The sequence below is a fragment of the Theropithecus gelada genome, chromosome 8 (genome assembly GCF_003255815.1).
Source record: "Theropithecus gelada isolate Dixy chromosome 8, Tgel_1.0, whole genome shotgun sequence".
In the NCBI taxonomy this organism is placed as follows: Eukaryota; Metazoa; Chordata; class Mammalia; order Primates; family Cercopithecidae; genus Theropithecus; species Theropithecus gelada.
The window spans coordinates 38921436-38942989 of NC_037676.1; the positions used below are offsets into that span (position 1 = coordinate 38921436).

At 42.8% G+C, this 21554-nt stretch overlaps 1 protein-coding gene and 1 pseudogene across 1 annotated transcript in view; one reads left to right on the forward strand and one right to left on the reverse strand.

The window, feature by feature from the left end:
* The window catches only part of IDO2 (indoleamine 2,3-dioxygenase 2), a 78438-nt gene that overhangs the window by 44749 nt on the left and 12135 nt on the right, over window positions 1-21554 (forward strand). The window contains exons 5-8 of the mRNA XM_025394787.1: window positions 648-766; window positions 4164-4178; window positions 6639-6738; window positions 8552-8669. Coding sequence (XP_025250572.1) covers window positions 648-766; window positions 4164-4178; window positions 6639-6738; window positions 8552-8669 — 352 coding nt within the window. The remainder of the gene's footprint in view (window positions 1-647; window positions 767-4163; window positions 4179-6638; window positions 6739-8551; window positions 8670-21554) is intronic.
* On the reverse strand, window positions 15370-15993 carry LOC112629769 (annotated as a pseudogene).

Sequence of the window (21554 nt, forward strand, 5' to 3'; positions counted from 1 at the left end):
GACTAATGAATGAGAGAGAGTCAGTTTCCCCACGGGCTGAGGTGGTCTATCCTCATGCTTTTCTAGGGCGCTGGGGTCTCCCTGGCTCATACCCTGGTGCACACACAAGTTTCTGCATCTAGCTGTATATCTCTATCAGTCAATCAGTCAATAAATCTATCATCTATCTATCGCTCTATCATCATCTTTCTATCGTCTATCTATGTATCTGTCATCTCTCTCTCTCTCTCTCTCTCTTTCTATATATATATATATATATTTCTATCCATCTACCTACTTACCCATCTATCAAAACTTTTTTCTATTGGTAATCTCCTCTGGCCCCAGTTTATGTTTAATTGTTTTGGTAGTGCCTTTCTTTGCACAGTCAGTTTGCAGAGGTTATTTTATATTCTATATGTACATGTATGGTCCAATGTTGTAATTTTCACGTATATTGTACCGTGTACTCATAAGCAGTATTTCCACTGGGTCATTAACAGAAAGATATGTGTGAGGCATATGAATATGCATCACTCAGGTAATTCAAACTTGGTTCCCAGGTCATCTGTGTACCACAGGATTGCTGGAATAAAAGGCAACCATGATTATTTCCTCTGCTGCAAGCTTTCTAGAATATGCTATTTGTCTTGATTTATTTCTGAAAGGTCCTGCCAAGGAATCTTGCCCTTCCATTTGTTGAAGTCTCCAGGAACTTGGGGCTCCCTCCTATCCTGGTCCACTCAGACTTGGTGCTGACAAACTGGACTAAAAAAGATCCAGACGGGTAAGGAAGGAAGAGAATGTTTTGAATTTCCACAGACTGAAACTCTGCCGGAGGCAGTCTTGTGACTTTTTTCCCACAGGAAACGCCCAGGCTTTTTTAATAATTAGGGATGGTCATATTTATGGTCTGCTTTATGGTTCCAAAGAAAGGGTGAGCTTGACCAAAAATTCAAAAATCACAGGCCCCAGAAGTTTCCTCTCAGTCCGCTCTGAACACAATGGCTCAGGCCATTTTGTCTTGTTTATTTCCACATCATGTGTGAATTTTTCAACCTGACCATCAAGCTCCTGCAAAATCAGCTTTTATTTGTTCTTTCTCTTCAAACTGTTTATTCTCTAAGATGCTCTCCATTGACATCAGGTTAGAACCAGTTGGCTTTGATAAGTAATCATTATATAGTGATGAGAAGAGAATGATTATGGATGAATTCAGAGCAGATGCTCCAGGTGGGTTGGATTGAGAATTTGATTAATAATTCCGTCTATTCCACCAAAGTCACATCATTCCTTTGACAGTTGGGCTGCGAATAAGGACATTTGTCTATAGAAGGAATAGCATGAGTTTTTAACAAACAAGAAATTCAACAAATAGAATTGGACGCATCATCTAAAATGTTAAATTTTCCTTTCACCTTAATTTTCGCAGCCAAATTTATTTCAGCTCCGGATAAAAGAGACAGCAGTTTCTTTTGTGGCTGGTTACAACAGCTGAAGATTCACTGAGGTTTGATGTGAGGAAGAACTTCCTCAGCCATGAGATTGCCAGAGGCGATGATGGGAATCTACTTAAAAGGGTTATGTATTTAGTAGACAGCCTAGATTTTAAGACTAATTTATGTGCCCCGACCAGGCGCGGTGGTTCATGCCTGTAATCCCAGCACTTTGGGAGGCTGAGGCAGGTGGATCACCTGAGGTCAGGAGTTCAAGACCAGCCTGTCCAACATGGTGAAACCCTGTCTCTACTAAAAATACAAAAAAATTAGCCAGGCATGGTGGTGCATGCCTGTAATGCCAGCTACTTGGGAGGCTGAGGCAGGAGAATCGCTTGAACCAAGGAAGTGGAGGTTGCAGTGAGCAAGATCATGCCATTGCACTCCAGCCTGGGTAACAAACTCTGCCTCAAAAAAAAAAAAAAAAAATTATGTGCCCCATTGGAAGAAGTGAGATTGGGCCATCTCATGTCTCTCAGGAGCTCTGAGCCCTGGAGGTTTATGTTTTCTGCAATTATGAATTCTGATCCTTGATTAATTATGCTTTAATAATAAAATGGGTGACTACTGAAAACTGCTGAATCTGGGTAAGAATTTGGATAAAAAATAATAAATATATGTGCATAATTTATTCTGTTCAAGGTACTGAATAGTGAATTAGCTGGATTTGTTACTCAAAGAGAAAGACAGAATAAGAGAAGGTTGAAGGGAAAAATGACTGTACTAGAATGGTAGTCAAAAATGCAACAACAGACAGGTACAGAGGCTCACACCTGTAATCCCAGCACTTTGGGAGGCCCAGGTGGGCAGGTCACCTGAGGTCAGGAGTTCTAGACCAGCCTGGCCAACATGGTGAAACCCTGTCTCTACTAAAAATACAAAAATTAGCCAGGTGTGGCAGTGGGTGCCTGCAATTCCAGCTACTCGGGAGGCTGAGGCAGGAGAATCACTTGAACCCAGGAGGCAGAGGTTGCAGTGAGCCAAGATTCCACCACTGCACTCCAGCCTGGGCGACAGAGTGAGATCCTGTCTCAAAAACAAACACTATAAAGCAACAACAAAAAAGCTATTAATAGTTTCCTAGGAAGGAAGAGTGAAGGGCTAGTTTAATTCCAGAGATGCGGACACAGTCCTGGGTCTCACCAGTTATTCTGTTTGGTAATTATCTTTTGAAACCTTTTTTTTTTTTTTTTTTTTTTTTTTTTTGAGACGGAGTCTTTTTTTGTGCCCCAGGCTGGAGTGCAGTGGCGCGATCTCGGCTCACTGCAAGCTCCGCCCCCCCGGGTTCACGCCATTCTCCTGCCTCAGCCTCCCAAGTAGCTGGGACTACAGGCGCCCACCACCTCGCCCGGCTAATTTTCTTGTATTTTTAGTAGAGACGGGGTTTCACCGTGTTAGCCAGGATGGTCTCGATCTCCTGACCTCGTGATCCGCCCGTCTCGGCCTCCCAAAGTGCTGGGATTACAGGCTTGAGCCACCGCGCCCGGCCTTGAAACCTTTTAATATGCCTAGCACAGAGCTAAGTGCTATGAAGAAATGAAAGAAATAAAAGCAAAGTACTCCCCATGTGGTTAAATAACAAGACACTATATGACAAATGTCAAAGAGTGACTCAAACAATATGTCCTTTAGAATTTCAGAGAAATGGCATCAATGCAGGCTTTACAAATCAGCAAAAATCTTGGTGAGGGGGCAGAACTTGATGTAAGGCAAATTCTAAAAGTTGAGTAGGAATCAACTAGCTAGAACAAAATGTGGGATTGTGGTAAATACAAAAATGTAAGAGGAGTGAAATAACTCATTTATTTATTTATTTATTTTCAGAGACAGAGTCTCACTCTGTCTCCCAGGCTGGAGTGCAGTGGCATGATCTCGGCTTATTGCAACCTCTGCCTCCTGGGTTCAAGCACTTCTCCTGCTTCAGCCTCCTGAGTAGCTGGGATTGCAGGCACCCATTACCACACCCAACTAATTCTTTTTATTGCTTTTTCTTGAGGCGGAGTCTCACTCTGTTGCCCAGGCTGGAGTGCAGTGGTGCCATCTCAGCTCACTGCAAGCTCTGCTTCCTGGGTTCACGCCATTCTCCTGCCTCAGCCTCCCGAGTAGCTGGGACTACAGGTGCCCACCACCATGCCCAGCTAATTTTTTGTATTTTTAGTAGAGATGGGGTTTCACCATGTTAGCCAGGATGGTCTTGATCTCCTGACCTCGTGATCCGCCCACCTCGGCCTCCCAAAGTGCTGGGATTACAGGTGTGAGCCACCGAGCTTTGCCTAATTTTTGCATTTTTAGTAGAGACAGGGTTTCCCCACATTGGCCAGGCTGGTCTCAAACTCCTGACCTCATGATCCGTCCGCCTTGGCCTCCCAAAGTGCTAGGATAACAGGCATGAGCCACTGTGCGCAGCCTAATAATTTATTAAGATGGCCATAGGCCAAATATTCTGGGGCTGGAATGTGAGTGGAGATGTCACTCACCCTTTGTCACACAGCATTCCATGGTTCAGCCACAACCTGCAGAATTCAAAGCAAGTGTGGATGTGTGTGTGTCTGCAGTGCCTTGCAAACAAGTGTGCATGCCTGTGGACGTGTGACCCTAGAAGTTATTAATACATCTGGTTTACAAACTTAATTGTTCTTTTATTTTTTTTTTTCTCTTGGTGGTCATCAATAACTGAAATTGGGCTAGATTCCTGGAAATTGGGTAAGTTCTCAGAAATCATTTATGCACTTTAGAATCTATGCCAAATTTAAAATCTTACAGTAAAACAAAGAACAAAGCATGCTAAATTAGATGTATAGTATAATATCAACCATATAAAATGCATAAAAAGTATACTAGAAGGAAATGTGCCTGAAGTTCACAATCTAAAAATTAACAGTGATTGCCTCTTCCTTGTATAGATTAGGGAATTTTTTTTTACTGTATTTTCCAGTCTGTACATAATAAAACAAGTAACATGCAATGCAAAGAAAACAAAATTAAACTTTACCAAATTTCAGTAACTCTTTGAAGTTTTTTTTTTTTTTTTTTTTTTTTTTTTTTGAGACTTAGTCTTATTCTGTTGCAGTGGCATGATCTCGGCTCACTGCAACTCCTGCCTCTGGGTTCAAGGGATTCTCCTGCCTCAGCCTCCTGAGTACCTGAGATTACAGGCACCCCCCACCACACCTGGCTAATTTTTGTATTTTTAGTAGACACAGGGTTTCACTATGTTGGCCAGGCTGGTCTTGAACTCCTGACCTCAGGTGATCCACTCACCTCGCCTCCCAAAGTGCTGGGATTGCAGGCGTGAGCCACTGCACCCAGTTGAAGTTTAACTGTTTGAAAAAAATATTTCTCATCTCACTATATCTTCTATGGGAGGCCAGATTGCAGATTGGCTACAGAAAAATCCCTTCAAAAGACCCTGTTATTACATAGACTGGAGGTCACGGGGCAGGTCTGATCCACACATCCTTAGGCTCTGCTTCTCCTGGAAAACAAAAATAGCCTCTGATCCAGTGTTGCTTCTCCCATCACCAAACCTCAGCTTCTATTGCCAAACCCATCAAATGAGAGTGTCCAGTAGAAAAACTGGGCAGATGGGGGCACAGAATGTGAAGACATCATTTCCCAAGCTAATGTTGCTGCTGGAACAATATAAGTCTTGACTTTGACTTGGTTTGGTTTGGTTTGACATTGGTTTTGTTTTTCATCTTTGTCTCATGCTTAAAATGTGAAGGGCAAATATGATCCATAGAGTTAAGGTTTTAGGTTTTGTAGATGTTTTACTCCGTTTAAATGACAGCAGGTCATTTCGAAATGATCCCTCTGTAACAGCCTTCCAGATCCCATTTGATTGCACAGCATTGAGATAGATAGATTAGATAGATAGATAGATAGATAGATAGATAGATAGATAGACAGACAGATAGATAGATAGATAGTTAGATAGATAGAGTTTGGCTCTGTGTTCCCACCCATATCTCATGTCAAATTTTCATCCCCACATGTCAGGAGAGGGACCCAGTGGGAGGTGACAGGATCATGGGGGTGGATTTCCCCAGTGCTATTCTCATGATAGTGAGTGAGTTCTCACAAGATCTCATTATTATTATTATTATTGCAACAGAGTCTCACTCTGTCACCCCAGCTGGAGTGCAGTGGCATGATCTCGGCTCATTGCAACCTCTGCCTCCCAGGTTCAAGCGATTCTCTTGCCTCAGCCTCCTGCATAGCTTGGATTACAGGCATGTCCCACCACGCCCGGCTAATTTTTGTATTTTTAGTAGAGACAGGGTTTCACCATGTTGGCCAGGCTGATCTCGCACTCCTGACCTCAGGTAATCCGACTACCTTGGTCTCCCAAAGTGCTGGAATTATAGGATTGAGCCACTGTGCCCAGCCAGTTCTCACAAGATCTGATGGTTTAAAAGTGTGGCACTTCCCCCCACCTCCTGCCACCATGTAAGATGCATGCTTCCCCTTCCACCATGATTGAAAAGTTTCGTGAGGCCTCGTAGCCTCATTTGCTGGTAAGCCTAAGGATCTCTGAGTCAATTACACCTCGTTTCTTTATAAATTACCCAGTCTCATGTAGTTCTTTATAGCAGTGTGAGAACGAACTAATACACGTATAAACGGATTAGAGGCAGCACTGGCCTGAGTTGTGAAACTCTTCTCAGCCTGCTCCTGTGATTAGCTGGCTATATGACCTTGGGCAAGCTGCTTTGCTTCCGTGGGCCATGGTTTCATACCTGTAGAAAAAAGAGCATGGACTTAGCTGTTGCCTGGGTCTCTCTAGCTCCAAGACTCTGGCTTTTGTTAGAAATGATGTTGATGGGCCATAGAACTGGTCCTGTGGAGAATCAGCTACATCTCTTACTAGGAACTTCTCATTCAGCCACTTATTCCACTGTGGAGATAGTCCAGGACCATCAGGGTCATGCTAGACATTGGGAGGCTGCCTGTCAGGTGAGCATGAGATTGAACTTATCTGTTCTCTTTCCTCCCTGAACATTGCTGAAAGTATATGCCCATCTTCAGGATTGTCTTATGGAAAGGAAAAGGTTGTGCAGTGATTCCACCCTGCAGTTACCTAACTCGGCAGGGATCTCTGGGCAGTGAGTACTCACAGTACAGTCTCCACATCCCTAACCATGTGGTCCTCTCCTTCCCAAGGAACCTGGAGACCATCATCTCATTTCCTGGGGGAGAGAGCCTGCATGGCTTTATACTGGTGACCGCTTTGGTGGAGAAAGCAGCAGTGCCCGGGATAAAGGTACCTTCTCACCTTATAGCACCTTTTCCTTTTAAATGAGCTTGAGCTTCCCATTCTGTCTTTCCTGCAGTGGATTTCTCAATACGAATGAACATAGACCTTGTCCTGCTTAGTTCAAGTCTGAGAGAAGAGATCTAAGCTCTAGGCCACCGTATTTGCTCCCTTTTCTCAATTCCTATAAAATTTGGAATGGACCTTTTCTCCATTCAACAAACAGGCATTGTTTTGGGCAATGGGAAATTGGATCTAACAAGACAGACATTTTCCCAGCCCTAACAGAAGCTCATGATGGATACAGTGGTTGAAGATGGATTAACGTGGATTACGGGTGTGAGCCACTGCACTGGGCCTCAAACTGGAAATTCTTCAGGAGTCAGACAGGTACCAGGAAGGCTGGATAGAAGACAAAAGACAGTGATGCAGCCTGTGATCAGCTACAGCGTTAATGCCTTGCCTAAAAATATTTCAGTTAGATTTTTGCCTTCCCTCGCTACCTCCCCCAACTGCTTTTTTTGTTTGTTTGTTTTTTGAGATGGAGTCTTGCTCTGTCCTCAGGCCAGAGTGCAATGGCGTGGTCTCAGCTCACTGCAACCTCTGCCTCCCAGGTTCAAGCGAATCTCCTCCCTCAGCCTTCTAAGTAGGGCATGCCACCATGCCTGGCTAATTTTTGTATTTTTAGTAGAGACAGGGTTTCACCATGTTGATCAGGCTGGCCTCAAACTCCTGACCTTGTGATCCACTTGCCTCGACCTCCCAAAGTGCTGGGATTACAGGTGTGAGCCACCGTGCCCAGCCAACACTACCTCCCTTGATAAGCATATGTTGAGCACCTACTGTGTCCTCAATGGGGTGACCCATTGCTGGTATATTATAGCACTTTCTTTCTCTCTCAATAGTTAAACTCCACGGTTACTTTAGTTTTCATCCATGTGTTTAGTGCATTGGAAGACACAGAATCAAATATCGGCCTTCTAAGTATAGTTCAGACGAAGTAGAGACTCAAGGAAGACAAGGAAGTCTTCCCAGCAGAGGGGGTTCTAGAGCTGGGGGCTCTGTAGAATCTGTCTGTGTATTAGTCCATTTTCACGCTGCTATAAACATACTACCTGAGACTGGGTAATTTATAAAGGAAAGAGGTTTAATTCACTCATAGTTCTGCATGGATGGGGAGGCCTCAGGAAACTTACAACCATGGAGGAAAGTGAAGGGGAAGCAAGAACCTCTTTACAAGGCAGCAGGAGAGAGAGAGAGAGCAAAGTGGGGAGCTGCCAAACACTTTTTTTACCATCAGATTTTGTGAAAACTCTCCCTCGTATCATGAAAAGAGTATGGGAGAACCCACCCCCGTAATTCAATCGCCTCCCACCAGGTCCCTCCATTAGCATGTGGGGATTACAATCCAAGATGAGATTTGGGTGGGGACACAGAGTCAAACCATTTAAATCTGACTTTATATGAGACTTTTTCGGAGCAAGGATGCCCCAGTTGGAAATGCAGAAGTAGAACTGATCACAATATGTGACAAATCTGAGAGACGAAAGGAGTAAAATAATAGTACTCAGGCCCTTGGGAGGTGCAAGAAGTAACTATCAGCTGAAATTCCCGAAACACAAAACTAGGGGTCTGTCTGGGAGGTCCCCAGGGAGCTTCTGGCTGTCAGGCTGACACCACAGTGGATCTAGCTTAGGATGTTCCCAGGAAGTTCTGATAAACTGTCCAGTCCTCCCCTGGGTTCCCACAGTATGAAGCTTACTCTGCCCGCATGGACTTTAAGGAAGTGCTAATAAGTTGTATACATGAATCTCATTCCCAGGCTCTTGTTCAGGCCGTGAATGCTATCTTGCAGCCCAACCAGGAGGCCCTGCTCCAAGCCCTGCAGCGACTGAGACTGTCTATTCAGGACATCACCAAAACCTTAGGACAGATGCACAGTAAGATGCCTCCCATGCTCCTGAACAATCCCCCAGGGGTCCTGGGCTCTGCTTGGGGGAAGGGGACCTGGAGACCAGGCATGTCCTGAAGGGGTGACGATACATTCATCCACCAGATGACGCTGGTGGACGATCTTTCTTTTAGGTTAAGCGCATGTTATCTTGGAGAGCTATTGTCACAGCTTTGTATTCTCCCTATCCTTTATATTCTTCCGTGATTAAGATGGTTTCCCTTCTGCAGTGGCCAGACATTTCTTAGGCATGTTGAGGTCTTGCCTGAAGCTTGAGAGGAGGGGATGGGATGCACAGCAATGTTGGTCGCACATGCCCCATCCCACAGTGTTAGGTACTGCAGAGCAGTTTGTCTACACTCTCTAATGCCCCTTTTATTCTAACCCCCTCTGTTGGTTCCTGAGATATCTGACCTTGGTTTTAAGCCTTGTCTAATGGAAGGCCTGTTCTCTCTTTCTGTAGCTAGGGCAGGCTGAGTTGTCAAAAGTAAGAAAGTTGTCAGAATCAAAATGGAGTCACCTGTGTTGAAGAAAAAATTTTAAACCTTGACAAATAGAGCTGGGGAAGGCTATAAAGAGATAAATGCGTAATGCTTGATAACAAAATCTTTTCCAAAGGACTGAAAAAGTCACCACCTTGCACAAAGGCCATCACACCTTACACACACCCAAAAATACTTACACAATGACATCTGCCCAGCAACTGCCTTTCCAACGTTGGCCTTGTGCCACCCTTTTATTGATGCCCATAGCCAAGGATAATGATCTCAAAACATTTATGTAATTGTCCTCATTTTTCCTTTAAAAATGTGTGTCTTCCTTTATCTCTCTGAATACCCACATGGTTTATTACGGCACACGTATTCCCATTGCAATGCCCTATACCAGAATAAATATCCTGTTCCATTAGGGAGCCTCTCCCTGTTACTCTGGTTAACACAGGCATGGTCAGTTACGGGGCCCAACCTTCCTGGACTGGTTACAAATCTTATTCTGGTTATTGCATTCAGTTTCCAAAATCTGGCAGGCTCTTCAAATTCTTCTCTCAGAGCAATCTGAAGAATGTATTAGGAGGATGTGAGAGAGGGGTGTGATTTCCTAACAAGAGAAAACCAGAGTCTAAGTATCGTTTTCCCTGAATCCTGCTGAAATCCCTGAAAGAAAGATTCTGGGAAAAGAGAGTGTTTATAGGAAGCAGGACAGCAGGGAGGAAGAAAGATGCTAGGTGGTGCCGAGTTTTATTATCCTGTATTTAAAAAGTAAATATAATTTGTCATCCCAGCCTCTCAGTACTAGCAGAAATCTATGTGAAGTCATAGGATTAGGTATTATTTCCATTCCACTTCCTGGTTTTATATTTTATATTTTTATTTTCTCTATTTCCTTGAATTTTCATTTTAAAGCCCTCATGATCACATCAGTAGGCCTTCCGCCAAACCAGTCCCCTAAGTTGTATGGTGGCTTTGCCAAGCTGAAATGAGATGAGATGTGTTTTAGCTTTGCCAAGAAAGCCTGATATCCATCACTCAGGATATCAAGGCTATTAGGGAGATAGTGCAGGTGTCTTCAGATCACATGGATGAGCACAAGGAAGTAATTTTGGAAGATTATCAGAAACCTTCCACAAGGCCCCAGTGCATGTAGCAGTAAGATGGTGCACTCAGTGTCTGACTGTCACAGGCTTTCCTAGGGCTCACTTTCAGACTCACTTTTGTGTGTGTATGTGTGTGAGATGGAGTCTCACTCTGTCACCCAGGCTGGAGTGCAGTGGCGCGATCTCGGCTCACTGCAACCTCTACCTCCTGGGTTCAAGCAATTCTCTTGCCTCAGTCTCCCTAGTAGCTGGGATTATAGGCAGGCACCACCACGCCCAGCTAATTTTTGTATTTTTAGTAAATATGGGGTTTCGCCATGTTGACCAGGCTGGTCTGGAACTCCTAACCTGAAGTGATCTGCCCACCTCGGCCTCCCAAAGTGCTGGGATTACAGCTGTGAGCCACTGTGCCCAGCCCAGACTCACTTCTTAGGCCCAGGCCAACCCGCTGTGCTCTCCTGCTCAGCCTCTGCAGGAGGTCTCATTGTCTGAGGAGGTCCCAGGGCTACTGCCCTTGTTTTCCCAAAAGGCACCTTTTCCCATGCAGACATAATTTCGTTTCAATGTTTTACTCCTAGTCACATTCATCTATATGGAGAAACAGCTGAATGGATTGGACTGCATTTTCTAAGGATGGCCCCATGCCATCCTGCACGCTCCTCCACAGTGTGGCCTGGGTATTCCTTTCATCCAGGGGTGGACTCTGTGCTCCTGCTTGTGATATGCGTGTCGCCAATATAATGTAGTAGAGGGAATAGCACTGACTTCTGAGGCAAGACTAGAAAAGGTGATGCAGGTTCTACCTTGTGTCCTGAGCCGCTAGGTAAAAAGTCCACCTACCCTGACACCACTATGCTGTGCAAACGACACAGGCAAACCACATCAAAGAGCCATGTGTGGGTTCCCCAGTTGGCTTCAGCCCAGGAGTCAAGGTGCCTTCAGATGGTTCTAGGCTCCCACGCCAACTTATGTCCCATCTTGAAGTCTTCCCAACTGAGGCACCAGCCCTGTGGAGCAGAGACAAGCCATTGCCAACTCGTCTTGTCCAGACTCCCCATCAGCAGAACACAGTGGTTGCTTCACGCCCCTATGTTTGGAGTGGTTTCTATGCAGCAATAGTAACTGCAAGAAATGAAGTTATAAAAGTAGTAACAAACACTAGAAATTGCAAGATTTAAGGAATCACATGAACGCTCCAGGCATTGCCTCTGGTTTGTAATTATTAACTTTCTTCTGCATGATAAATAGAGCTTGGCTGGACTTTTTCCCTCTGCTTCCATTCCCCAAAATGGAGCATACCAAACAATAGCTTCTTTTCGAGCCCAACTTTAGTAAGAGTCATGAGCTCTAATCCCTTCATCCATAACTACTTCCGTCCAGGCACGTAGACCCCTTCACACTCAGGGCTGAGTAGAAAACGCCTGTTGCAGACTGCAGTGGCATTTTGGAGAGCCACCCTCCCCGTACCTGAATCCCAAGTCCTTTTCCAGCTTTTCTCAGTTTTGTACCGTGCTCACTTCTGAGTGGAAGACAGAACCAGCCCGGTCTATTTTCATAAACTGCCCCCATAAGGCAGAAGTCCATACGGTACTAGAAACAACCAAATCTATGTCAGCCTGCCACCACCTGCTGCCTGTCAACCGTGTGTGTCTGCAGGAGCTGCGTCCAGTCCTTCTTTGGAACTGGTTTCCAGGGACTCAGCCAGTTCTGAGTTTTCTGACTCATTGGAAGATTAAACTATTTTCAGACTTTCGAGTGCTCAGATTATTAAGAGATGTGGTTTTGTTTGTTTGTTTTCTTTTCTTTTTTTTTTTTTTTTTTTTGGCATGCTTACTGATAGACCCTGTTCTCTAGAAAGTAATGTTCTTCTCGGAAAAGGTGAAGGATACTTTTCTCCCCCAAAAGTCATGGAAATGTTTGCCTTTATTTACTTCCAAATTAACAGAATCTCCAGCTTTTGCTTGACCCATTGGCACACTGGCAGTGTTAAGAATTTTTTCTTTTAGCAGTACTGAGGAGTTGAGGGTTTCTTTCTAACAATTTAGTGTATGCATTTAAATCAGGTTTCTTATTGAGTAAATTGGGGCTAAGGTGTAGTGTGAAATTCTGCTACTGTTCCTTTCTCATTAGTTCACTTGATATCATGGAAAGATTTTCCATCTTAGCCTGGGAACTTATTTTGTCTAAACTCAAATGGAAAGTAATCAACACTGAGATTCTTCTTTAATACATTCTATATGATAATAAAATCATACAAACATTTCTTTCTTTTTCTTTTTGACCTAGAAAAGATGTTCACAGCCCAGACATGGTGGCTCAAGCCTGTAATCCCAGCACACTGAGAGGCCGAGGTGGGTGGATCACATGAGGTCAGGAGTTCGAGGGCAGGGTAACCAACATGGTGAGACCTCATCTCTAGTAAAAACACAAAAATTAGCTAGGCATGGTGGCACATGCCTGTAATCCCAGCTACTCAGGAGGCTGAGGCAGGAGAATCACTTGAACCTGGGAGGTGGAGGTTGCAGTGAGCCGTGATCCTGCCACTGCACTCCAGCCTGGGCGACAGAGTGAGACTCTGTCTCAAAATAAATAAATAAATAAGAGATGTTCACAATATATTGTTAAGTGAAAAAAGCAGGTTACAGAACTTGCATAATATGAGCACATTTTGATAAAAATATACGTATTTAGCAAAAAAGGATAAATGATGTTTATTAAAATATTTACATTGATTATTTCAACACAGAGGATGGTAGTTGATTTTACTTAACTTCTTCCCTCCTTTTTTTCAATTTGAACTTTCTATAATGAAGATTGTTTCTTTTTTTGTTTTTCTGGGACGGAGTTTTGCTCTTGTTGCCCAGGCTGGGGTGCAGTGGCGGGATCTTGGCTCACTGCAACCTCTGCCTCCCTGGTTTAAGTGATTCTTCTGCCTCAGCCTCCCGAGTAGCTGGGAATACAGGCATGCGCCACCACACCCAGCTAATTTTTTGTATTTTTAGTAGAGACAGGGTTTCTCCATGTTGGTCAGGCTGGTCCTGAACTCCTGACTTTAGGTGATCTGCCTGCCTCAGCCTCCCAAAGTGCTGGGATTACAGGCGTGAGCCACCATGCCTGGCCTGATTATTTTTTAAATAGGGTTAGAAAGTGAGGAAGTTATTAAACTCCAATTAGCCCAAATATGCCCCAGAGGGTCCTTCTGGCAGAGTAAATGTCTCTGTTCAGCCTGAATCTGGGAAATTGTTCCTACCTTACAAACTGGAGTATCCTTCAGAAATGTCATTCACTCAAACTTCCTTTTAGGCAGACTGCATAATAGCAATTTTTGATATTAACTATTTAAAAAAAAGTTCAGATTAATTAACACCAAAAGAATAATTGAGAAAATACAAATCCTCACTTTAAAAAAGAAACAACCAAAGTAAATACTAAAAAATTATACCATGTTATATTATCTAAGCTTAGTTTACTGCAAGGATCAAGAGCACACTAGTAGTTGACGGCTTCTCCTCACACTGTTCATAGCCACTGTTCCAGCCATTCCCTCACCCATGCAAAAGGTCTGTACACACAATGATGCCTGACAGTACACTAGGAACCTTCACATTTCAATTAAAAGGTAAAATGAGAACATTTACCATCAGCCTATAAAATTATTTTTCTTCTTCTTCTTCTTCTTCTTTTTTTTTTTTGAGATGGAGTCTTGCTCTGTTGCCCAGGCTGGAGTGCAGTGGCATGATCTCGGCTCACTGCAACCTCTGCCTCCCAGGTTCAAGCGATTCTCCTGCCTCAGCCTCCCAAGTAACTGGGATTACAGGTGTGCACCATCACACCTGGCTAATTTTTTGTATTTTTACTAGGGACAGGGTTTCACCATGTTGGCCAGGCTGGTCTCAAACTCCTGACCTCAAGTGATCCACCTGCCTCGGCCTCTCAAAGTACTGGGAATTACAGGCGTGAGCCACCGCATCCAGCCTAAAATTCTTCTGAAGGGTTAATAGTACTTGAAGATACGGTTTGAAAAAAAAATTATATACTTACTGAAAGGGCACCATTTTACAAGCACTAGAACTACATTAAACTTAAATGAATTCAACACTCTTAATAATGTAACTCAAAAACAAGTCTAGTGTTAACAAAAGCTCCAATAACTAAAACTACATTAACAGGCACAATGAACATTGTAAACACCGTTAATCGGCAACAAGTTTAATAGGCCAGACAATATTTGCTTCTGCATTCACACTTACTCAGTTACACTGTTGAAAAATGATGCTGCTCGAGCTATGAATGCTTTACAAAGGAAATCATTTTAATAAATACAGTATATGCTAAAACTCTAACTAAACTATCATGCAAGATATATAACCAGGACAAATACAAATTCGCAATACAAACAACTTGTATTCAAAATGAACCCTACCTTTATATTTTATTAAAAGGGCAGACTTTATGAATTAACCCAGCTGCTTTCTGAATTACAAAAGTGGCACGACTCAATATGAAAGTAAGAGACTGTCTACAAATTTCTGACGTAATAAATTATAATACACAATGCATGCAGGAGTCTTATAGAAGATTAAACTCTCCTAGGAAATAAAAATATTTTATACTTTTAAAATCCAAAGTAAAAAAAAAAAAATCATTGCCAGATGCATTGACTCATGCCTGTAATCCTAGCACTTTGGGAGGCTGAGGCAGGATCATTTGAGCCCAGGAGTTTGAGACCTGCCTGGGCAACATAGCAAACCCCATCTCTACAAAAAAATACAAAAATTAGATGGGAATGGTGGTGAGTGCCTGTGGTTCCAGCTACTCAGGAGGCTGAGGTGGGAGGATGCACCTCAAGGCTGCAATGAGCCAAGGTCACACCATTGCACTGAAGCCTGGGGACAGAGTGAGACCTTGTCTCAATCAATCAATCAATAAATATCATTTATGAAAAAGATTCTCAGTCAGAATTAACACCTCAACTAGTCAAGCATCAGGAAGTTACATTACAGCTACTTAATATACAAAGGGATAACTTTTTCACCAGTCATTGTCTTCTGGTATTTCTATTCCAGAATCACACACTCTCACTTCCCTAAATTCCTCACCCCATCATTTCTTCAGAGCCTGGAAACAGAATTTGTCGAACACCAGAAATCTCTTGCTATGGTGGTATATAAACCATAACATTTGTTGTTGCCCAGTGGCAGGTATGAAGCCGGCTGGTGACTGGCTAGCAAATGCCTATTCCGTAAGCTCCTCACTTAGCCCATCTGTAGCTCTGACTTCTCTACCAATTCCCTTCTCTCTTTTCATAGCCTCTCTGAGTTTCTGAAGGGACAATTTCAGAGGTTCCACATAACTGTCGAAGCCTACGGCAGACACGGCAAAGAGAAGATCCTCTCCACTGGTCATTTCCGTTTCTCTTGGGGGCATCTTTCAGTTACCTCAGGTGTTATAAAGCTGATGAACGCACGTACACATCCTTGAACACTTTCTTGGGCATTTCCTGTTTGAGATATGGCATGTTTCATTATCCCAGTGACATGTGCAATCAAAAAATGTATATTTTGTTCTCTGCAACTTTCTTTTGAACCATTTGTATCTTCATGACCATTCATGCTGTCCTCACTGTCATCATGAGGCTGTATAACATAATGACTCCTCCAGTGCAGTCTTCGGAAATTCCCGGTGCAGAAGCACATGTCATACAGCGGTCCCCATTCATCTCCAGTGCAGCTCTGGCTGGCTCCCATGTCTGATCAGCTGTTTGGTTGGACAGAAAATGACTGCAAGGGAACCAGTTCCAGTGTGGAGCTCTGCTTCCAGGACTCAGACTCCCCTCCCTCCCATGTTAATGCTTTTTTTCTTCTTCTTCTTAATTTTTTTTTTTTTTTTTGGACAGAGTCTTGTTCTGTCACCCAGGCAGGGCAATGGTATGATCTCGGCTCACTGCAAACTCTGCCTCCTGGGTTCAAGCATTTCTTGTGCCTCAACCTCCCGAGTAGCTGAGATTACAAGCGTGCACCACCACACCCAGCTAATTTTTTTGTATTTTTAGTAGAGATGGAGTTTTGCCATGTTGCCAAGACTGGTCTCAAACTCCTGAGCTCAGGAAATCTGCCTGCCTCAGCCTCTCAAAGTGCTAGGATTACAGGCGGGAGCCACCATGCCCAGCCCCATGTTAATGCTTCTAAAGTTTGTCCTCACTCCTTTAGAAATTCCTTCAGTACATCCTTTAAGACTTCCTCTAGTGAGTGTCTGCTCTTGGTAAACTCTCCCCTCTAAAAGTTGCCTTATTTCTCCTCAATTCCTGAAGGATATTTTTGCTAGCAGCTATATTCTTTTAAATGTTGAATATATCAGTACAATAGCTTCTGGTTTCCATGGTTGCTATTGAGATGTTAACTGTCGGTTTATCTTTCTCCCCTGACTACATGTACAAATTTCTCTGTATCTGTCTACTTTTTGAGTTGTTCAATTTGTTGATCTTAGGCTTCGTTCTCCTTCTTCTTCTTCTTAATTTTTTCTTCTTCTTCTTAATTTTTTGAGACGGAGTCTTGCTGTGTTGCCCGGGCTGGAGTACAGTGGTGCGATCTTGGCTCAATGCAACCTCTGCCTCTCTGTTCAAGTGATTCTTCTGCCTCAGCCTACCGAGTAGCTGGGATTACCAGCACCCGCCAACACGCCAGGCTAATTTTTGTATTTTTAGTAGAAACAGGATTTCACCATGTTGGCCAGGTTGGTCTCAAACTCTTGACCTCAGGTGATACACCGCCTTGGTCTCCCAAAGTGCTAGGATTACAGGCGTGAGCCACCACACACGGCCAAAATTGTTAAACTTTTTATTTTCTTCCTCAAGAGGATGAGAAGAAAGGTCAATTGTAAGCTTTAGAAGTCTTGCCCAACAGCCAATCTGAGAATATTCTCCATAAACATTCACTAGAAGCAGCCAGTGACCAAGGGTTGCTTTTGGTAAGAAGAATTGATTGTTGGGGTCAGGAATGGGAGGAAAGCATACTTCTCCGTAGATACTTTGTTGAACTTTGTAAATTGTGTGCCAAATGCACGTCGTACCTAGACTTCATAAATTAATTTCTTTAAAAATAATCAAAGATAATTTTTTAAAGACTTATTTAATTTAAGGTGATTATAAAACATCCAGTAGAAATATGAGGCTTTAAAGTAGGAACTGGCCAGGTGTGGTGGCTCATGCCTGTAGTCCCAACACTTTGAGAGTCTGAGGCAGGAAGATTGCTTGAGCCTAGCTGTTTAAGACCAGCCAGGACAATATGGCGAGACCCTATATCTACCAAAAAAAAAAAAAAAAAAAAAAAGCCTGGGGATGGTGATTCATGCCTGTAATCCCAGCACTTTGGGAGGCCGAGGCGGGTGGATCACCTGAGGCCAGGAGTTTGAGACCAGCCTAACCAATATGGTGAAACCCCGTCTCTACTAAAATTATAAAAATTAGCTGGGCTAAGTAGTCCCAGCTACTTTGGATACTGGGGCAGGAGAATCGCTCAAACCCGGGAGGTGGAGGTTGCCATGAGTCAAGATTGCACCACTGCACTCCAGCCTGGGGGACAGAGCCAGACTCCGTCTCAAACAACAACAACAACAATAACAAAAAAGAGAAAGAAAAAGAAAAATTAGCTGGGTGTGGTGGTGCATGTGCCTGTAGTCCCAGCTACTTGTGTAGCTCATGTGCGAAGATCACTTGAACAAAGGAGGTTGAGGCTGCAGTGAGGAATGATGGCGCTACTGCACTCCAGCCTGGGTGACAGAGCCTGTCTCAAAATCAATCAATTAATAAAAGTGAGAACGGCACAAAAGAGATATCGTTTGGTGGTCATGACCATGGCTTGTCTAGTTCAATCTGCTGGAGTGGATTGTGCATCCGCAATGCCTTGCCCTGTGTGTCAGTAATGAAGCATTGGCCACGTGACTTTTTGAGTGGGTTGGTAGTTAGTGAACGTTAAGAATGTCATGTAAAAAGCCTGGAGTCATTCTGAGTGTGAGGTTTTACAGCACTGACTCAAAGCAATGATTTTCTGAGTTTTGCATTGTTTAAAAGCTACTTCCCAGTGTAAAACCTAAATTTCTGCTCCTGAAAAGTTTAAAAAGCAAGTTTCCTGCGGTTTCCTCAATAAAATAATAATAATAATACTAATGGCACAAAATTTTGAGGAGATGAATGTAAATTAATCAAGAGCAGACATTATATTTTCCTTGAGATTCATGTGGGTTTAAAAGGGAAAGCTACCTGACCAATATGTTTTGTGTTTTGCTGGACAATGAGAACAGGGACAGTGGAAGACATCTGGCCAGGCACTAAATGGAGCTGCCATTTGGGCAGAAGTTTAATCCTTGGTATCATTTTTCTACTTCACTAGAAAGTCCCATGGAAGGAAAAGCCACATGGGGAGGCTTCATCACGTTTATGTGTAGATCTTCTGGGTTCCCTGCAGGATAATGTCATTGGCTTTTAGGAACCACCCTTCTTAGCCAAAATGCACACGTTACATGTGAAAGCAAGGGTTCTCCTCCTTCACCAGCTCCCTGCTGGTAGAGGAGGAAGTTCTCTACTTCATATTCTCTCAACAGTCTTCAGAGTCAGCTCCCACAATACACTGATATTCTTCAAGATAAATCAGCTGGGAGTATGAGAAGAATATCAGATTCAGAAGCAGAATATCTAGCTCTAACTCCATTAATAGCTGTATAACCATTATAACTATGCTGTATGCTATTCTGGGTCCTATTTTCTTGTGTGTTGTTGTTGTTGTTTGTTTGTTTTTTTATTTGTTGTTTTGTTTTTGAGACAAGGTCTTGCTTTGTTGCCCAGCCTGGAGTACAGTGGCACAATCATGATCCTAGCTCATTGCAGCCGCAGCTTCCAGTTCCTGGGCTCCCACAATCTTTCCACCTCAGCCTCCCAAAGTGCTGGGATTACAGGGAGGAGCCATCATGCCCAACTTCTATTCTTTTTAAAAATCAAATATTTAATTATATAGAATATAGAATAAGTTGAATATATAGAATAATTGGAAAATAATAACCCTCATATCCAACTTTTAACTTAAGAAACAGATTATTACCAAAAACTGTTGCAACCTTTTGTGTTGTTTTGAACTTCATTCTCCCAAAACATTTCTGCCGGGTGTCATCATCTTGATTATTATATTAATCGTCCTCCTTCGCTTTTGTATGCTTTCGCTATTACAAAAGTATTCCTAAACAGCATATTTTCATATTATTTTGTTTTGTATGGTTTTGAAGCTTGTCTAAAAAATTAAAATGTATGAGTTTCTTCCTACAATTTTCCTATTTCACTAAGGGTCATCCACATTAGTCGAATAGACATAGCACATTTTCACCACTATACAGCCTCATTTTGTACAAGTAGACTACAGTTTACTTATTCTCCATTTATTTCTGTTTGTTTGTTTGTTTGTTTTGCTATGAAAAGCGATGTCGTTACATATACTCATGCCCATAGCTACAAGTTTACATATTCAGGTTTTCTGTAGAGTGGACACCGGGGAGTTGAATTGTTCGGCAGGACGGTATGTGCATCTTTAATTTTACTGGCCAACACCAAATTGTTCTTCACAATGTTTGAACTAAGTTGAAATTCCACCTCCCCATTACATTTAGTGTTGTCAACTTCATTTCTTCATTCACTAATTCACTAATTCAGTCTTTTATTTATTTGTTTATTGCTAGTCTGGTAGGTGTATAATGGTGCTTCATCATGGTTTTACTTTGCATTTCTCTGATTTTCCCTTTAAATTTTTTAAAAATTATTTTTATATAGAAACAGGGTCTCACTATATTGCCCAGGCTGGTCTTGAACTCCTGGTTTCAAATGATCCTCCTACCTTGGTCTTTCAAAGTACCCAGATTGATTATAGGCATGTGCCACTGTGTCCAGGTGATCCGCCTGCCTCGGCCTCCCAAAGTGCTGGGGTTACAGGCGTGAGCCACCGTGGCTGGACGTCTTTCCTCATTTGTATGTTAAATAGGCTTTTATCTTACCTGTTGGTTTTTGTAAGACTTTTGGACACTCTGGAGGCCGATTTTTGTTAATTATATGTGTTGCAAATGTTATGGTTCGTCTTATGCCTTTTGAAAGTAAAAGTTCTTAATTTAAATATAGTCAACCTATCAATCATTTGTAAAAGTTTGTGGTTTAAGACGTCTTGCATAAGGTATTATTCCATCATCATCAGTCAGAAATACATTTTTTTTTTTTTTTTTTGAGACAGAGTCTCACTCTGTTGCCCAGGCTGGAGTGCAGTGGCTCAATCTGGGCTCACTGCAACCTCTGCCTCCTGGGTCCAATGATTCTCCTGCCTCAGTCTCCCGAGTAGCTGGGATTATAAGCATGCGCCACCACACCGGGCTAATTTTTGTATTTTTAGTAGAGACAGGGTTTCACCATTTTGCCCAGGCTGGTCTTGAACTCCTAAACTCAAGTGATCCACTGACCTCAGCCTCCCAAAGTGCTGGGATTATAGGTGTGAACCACCATGCCTGGCTCATAAATACATGTTTATGTATTTTCTTCTAAAGTTGTTTTGTCTTTCATTTTTAAGTTTTTAATTCACATATAATTACCACTTACTACTTATAATTATCTGTAAGTAGTATAAGAAATAAATTCTAATTCCCTCCTAGGAATAAGCACAAACCTGCAATATTAGCATAGTCTTATGTCATATTTTCTAAAATGAATGGATGTGTTTTCTAGACTCTCTGTTCTGTTTCATTGTCTGTCTTTCCCTGCAACAATATCATCTGCCTTAAACACTCTAGCTTTATGGTATTCCTCGTTTTCAAGTAGAGCAAACCGTCACCTGGCTTTTCTCCTCCAGCATCGCTTGTGCTATCCTGGACTAGGACCTTCATAGAGACTGTTAGAATCATCTAGCCAAGTTCCATTTTAAAAATCTATGTCGGAGCTGGATGCAGTGGCTCACACCTGTAATCCCAGCACTTTGGGAGGCCGAGGCGGGTGGATCACTTGAGGTCAAGAGTTTGAGACCGGCCTGGCAAACATGGCAAAATCCCTTCTCTACTAAAAATACAAAAATTAGCTGGGTGTTAGGCGCCTGAATTCCAGCTACTCGAGAGGCTGAAGCAGGAGAATTGCTTGAACCCTACAGGTGGAGGTTGCTGTGAGCCGAGATTGTGCCACTGCACTCCAGCCTGGGTGACAGAGTGAGACTCCATTTCAAACTAAACTAAACTAAACTAAACTAAACTAAACTAAACTAAACTAAA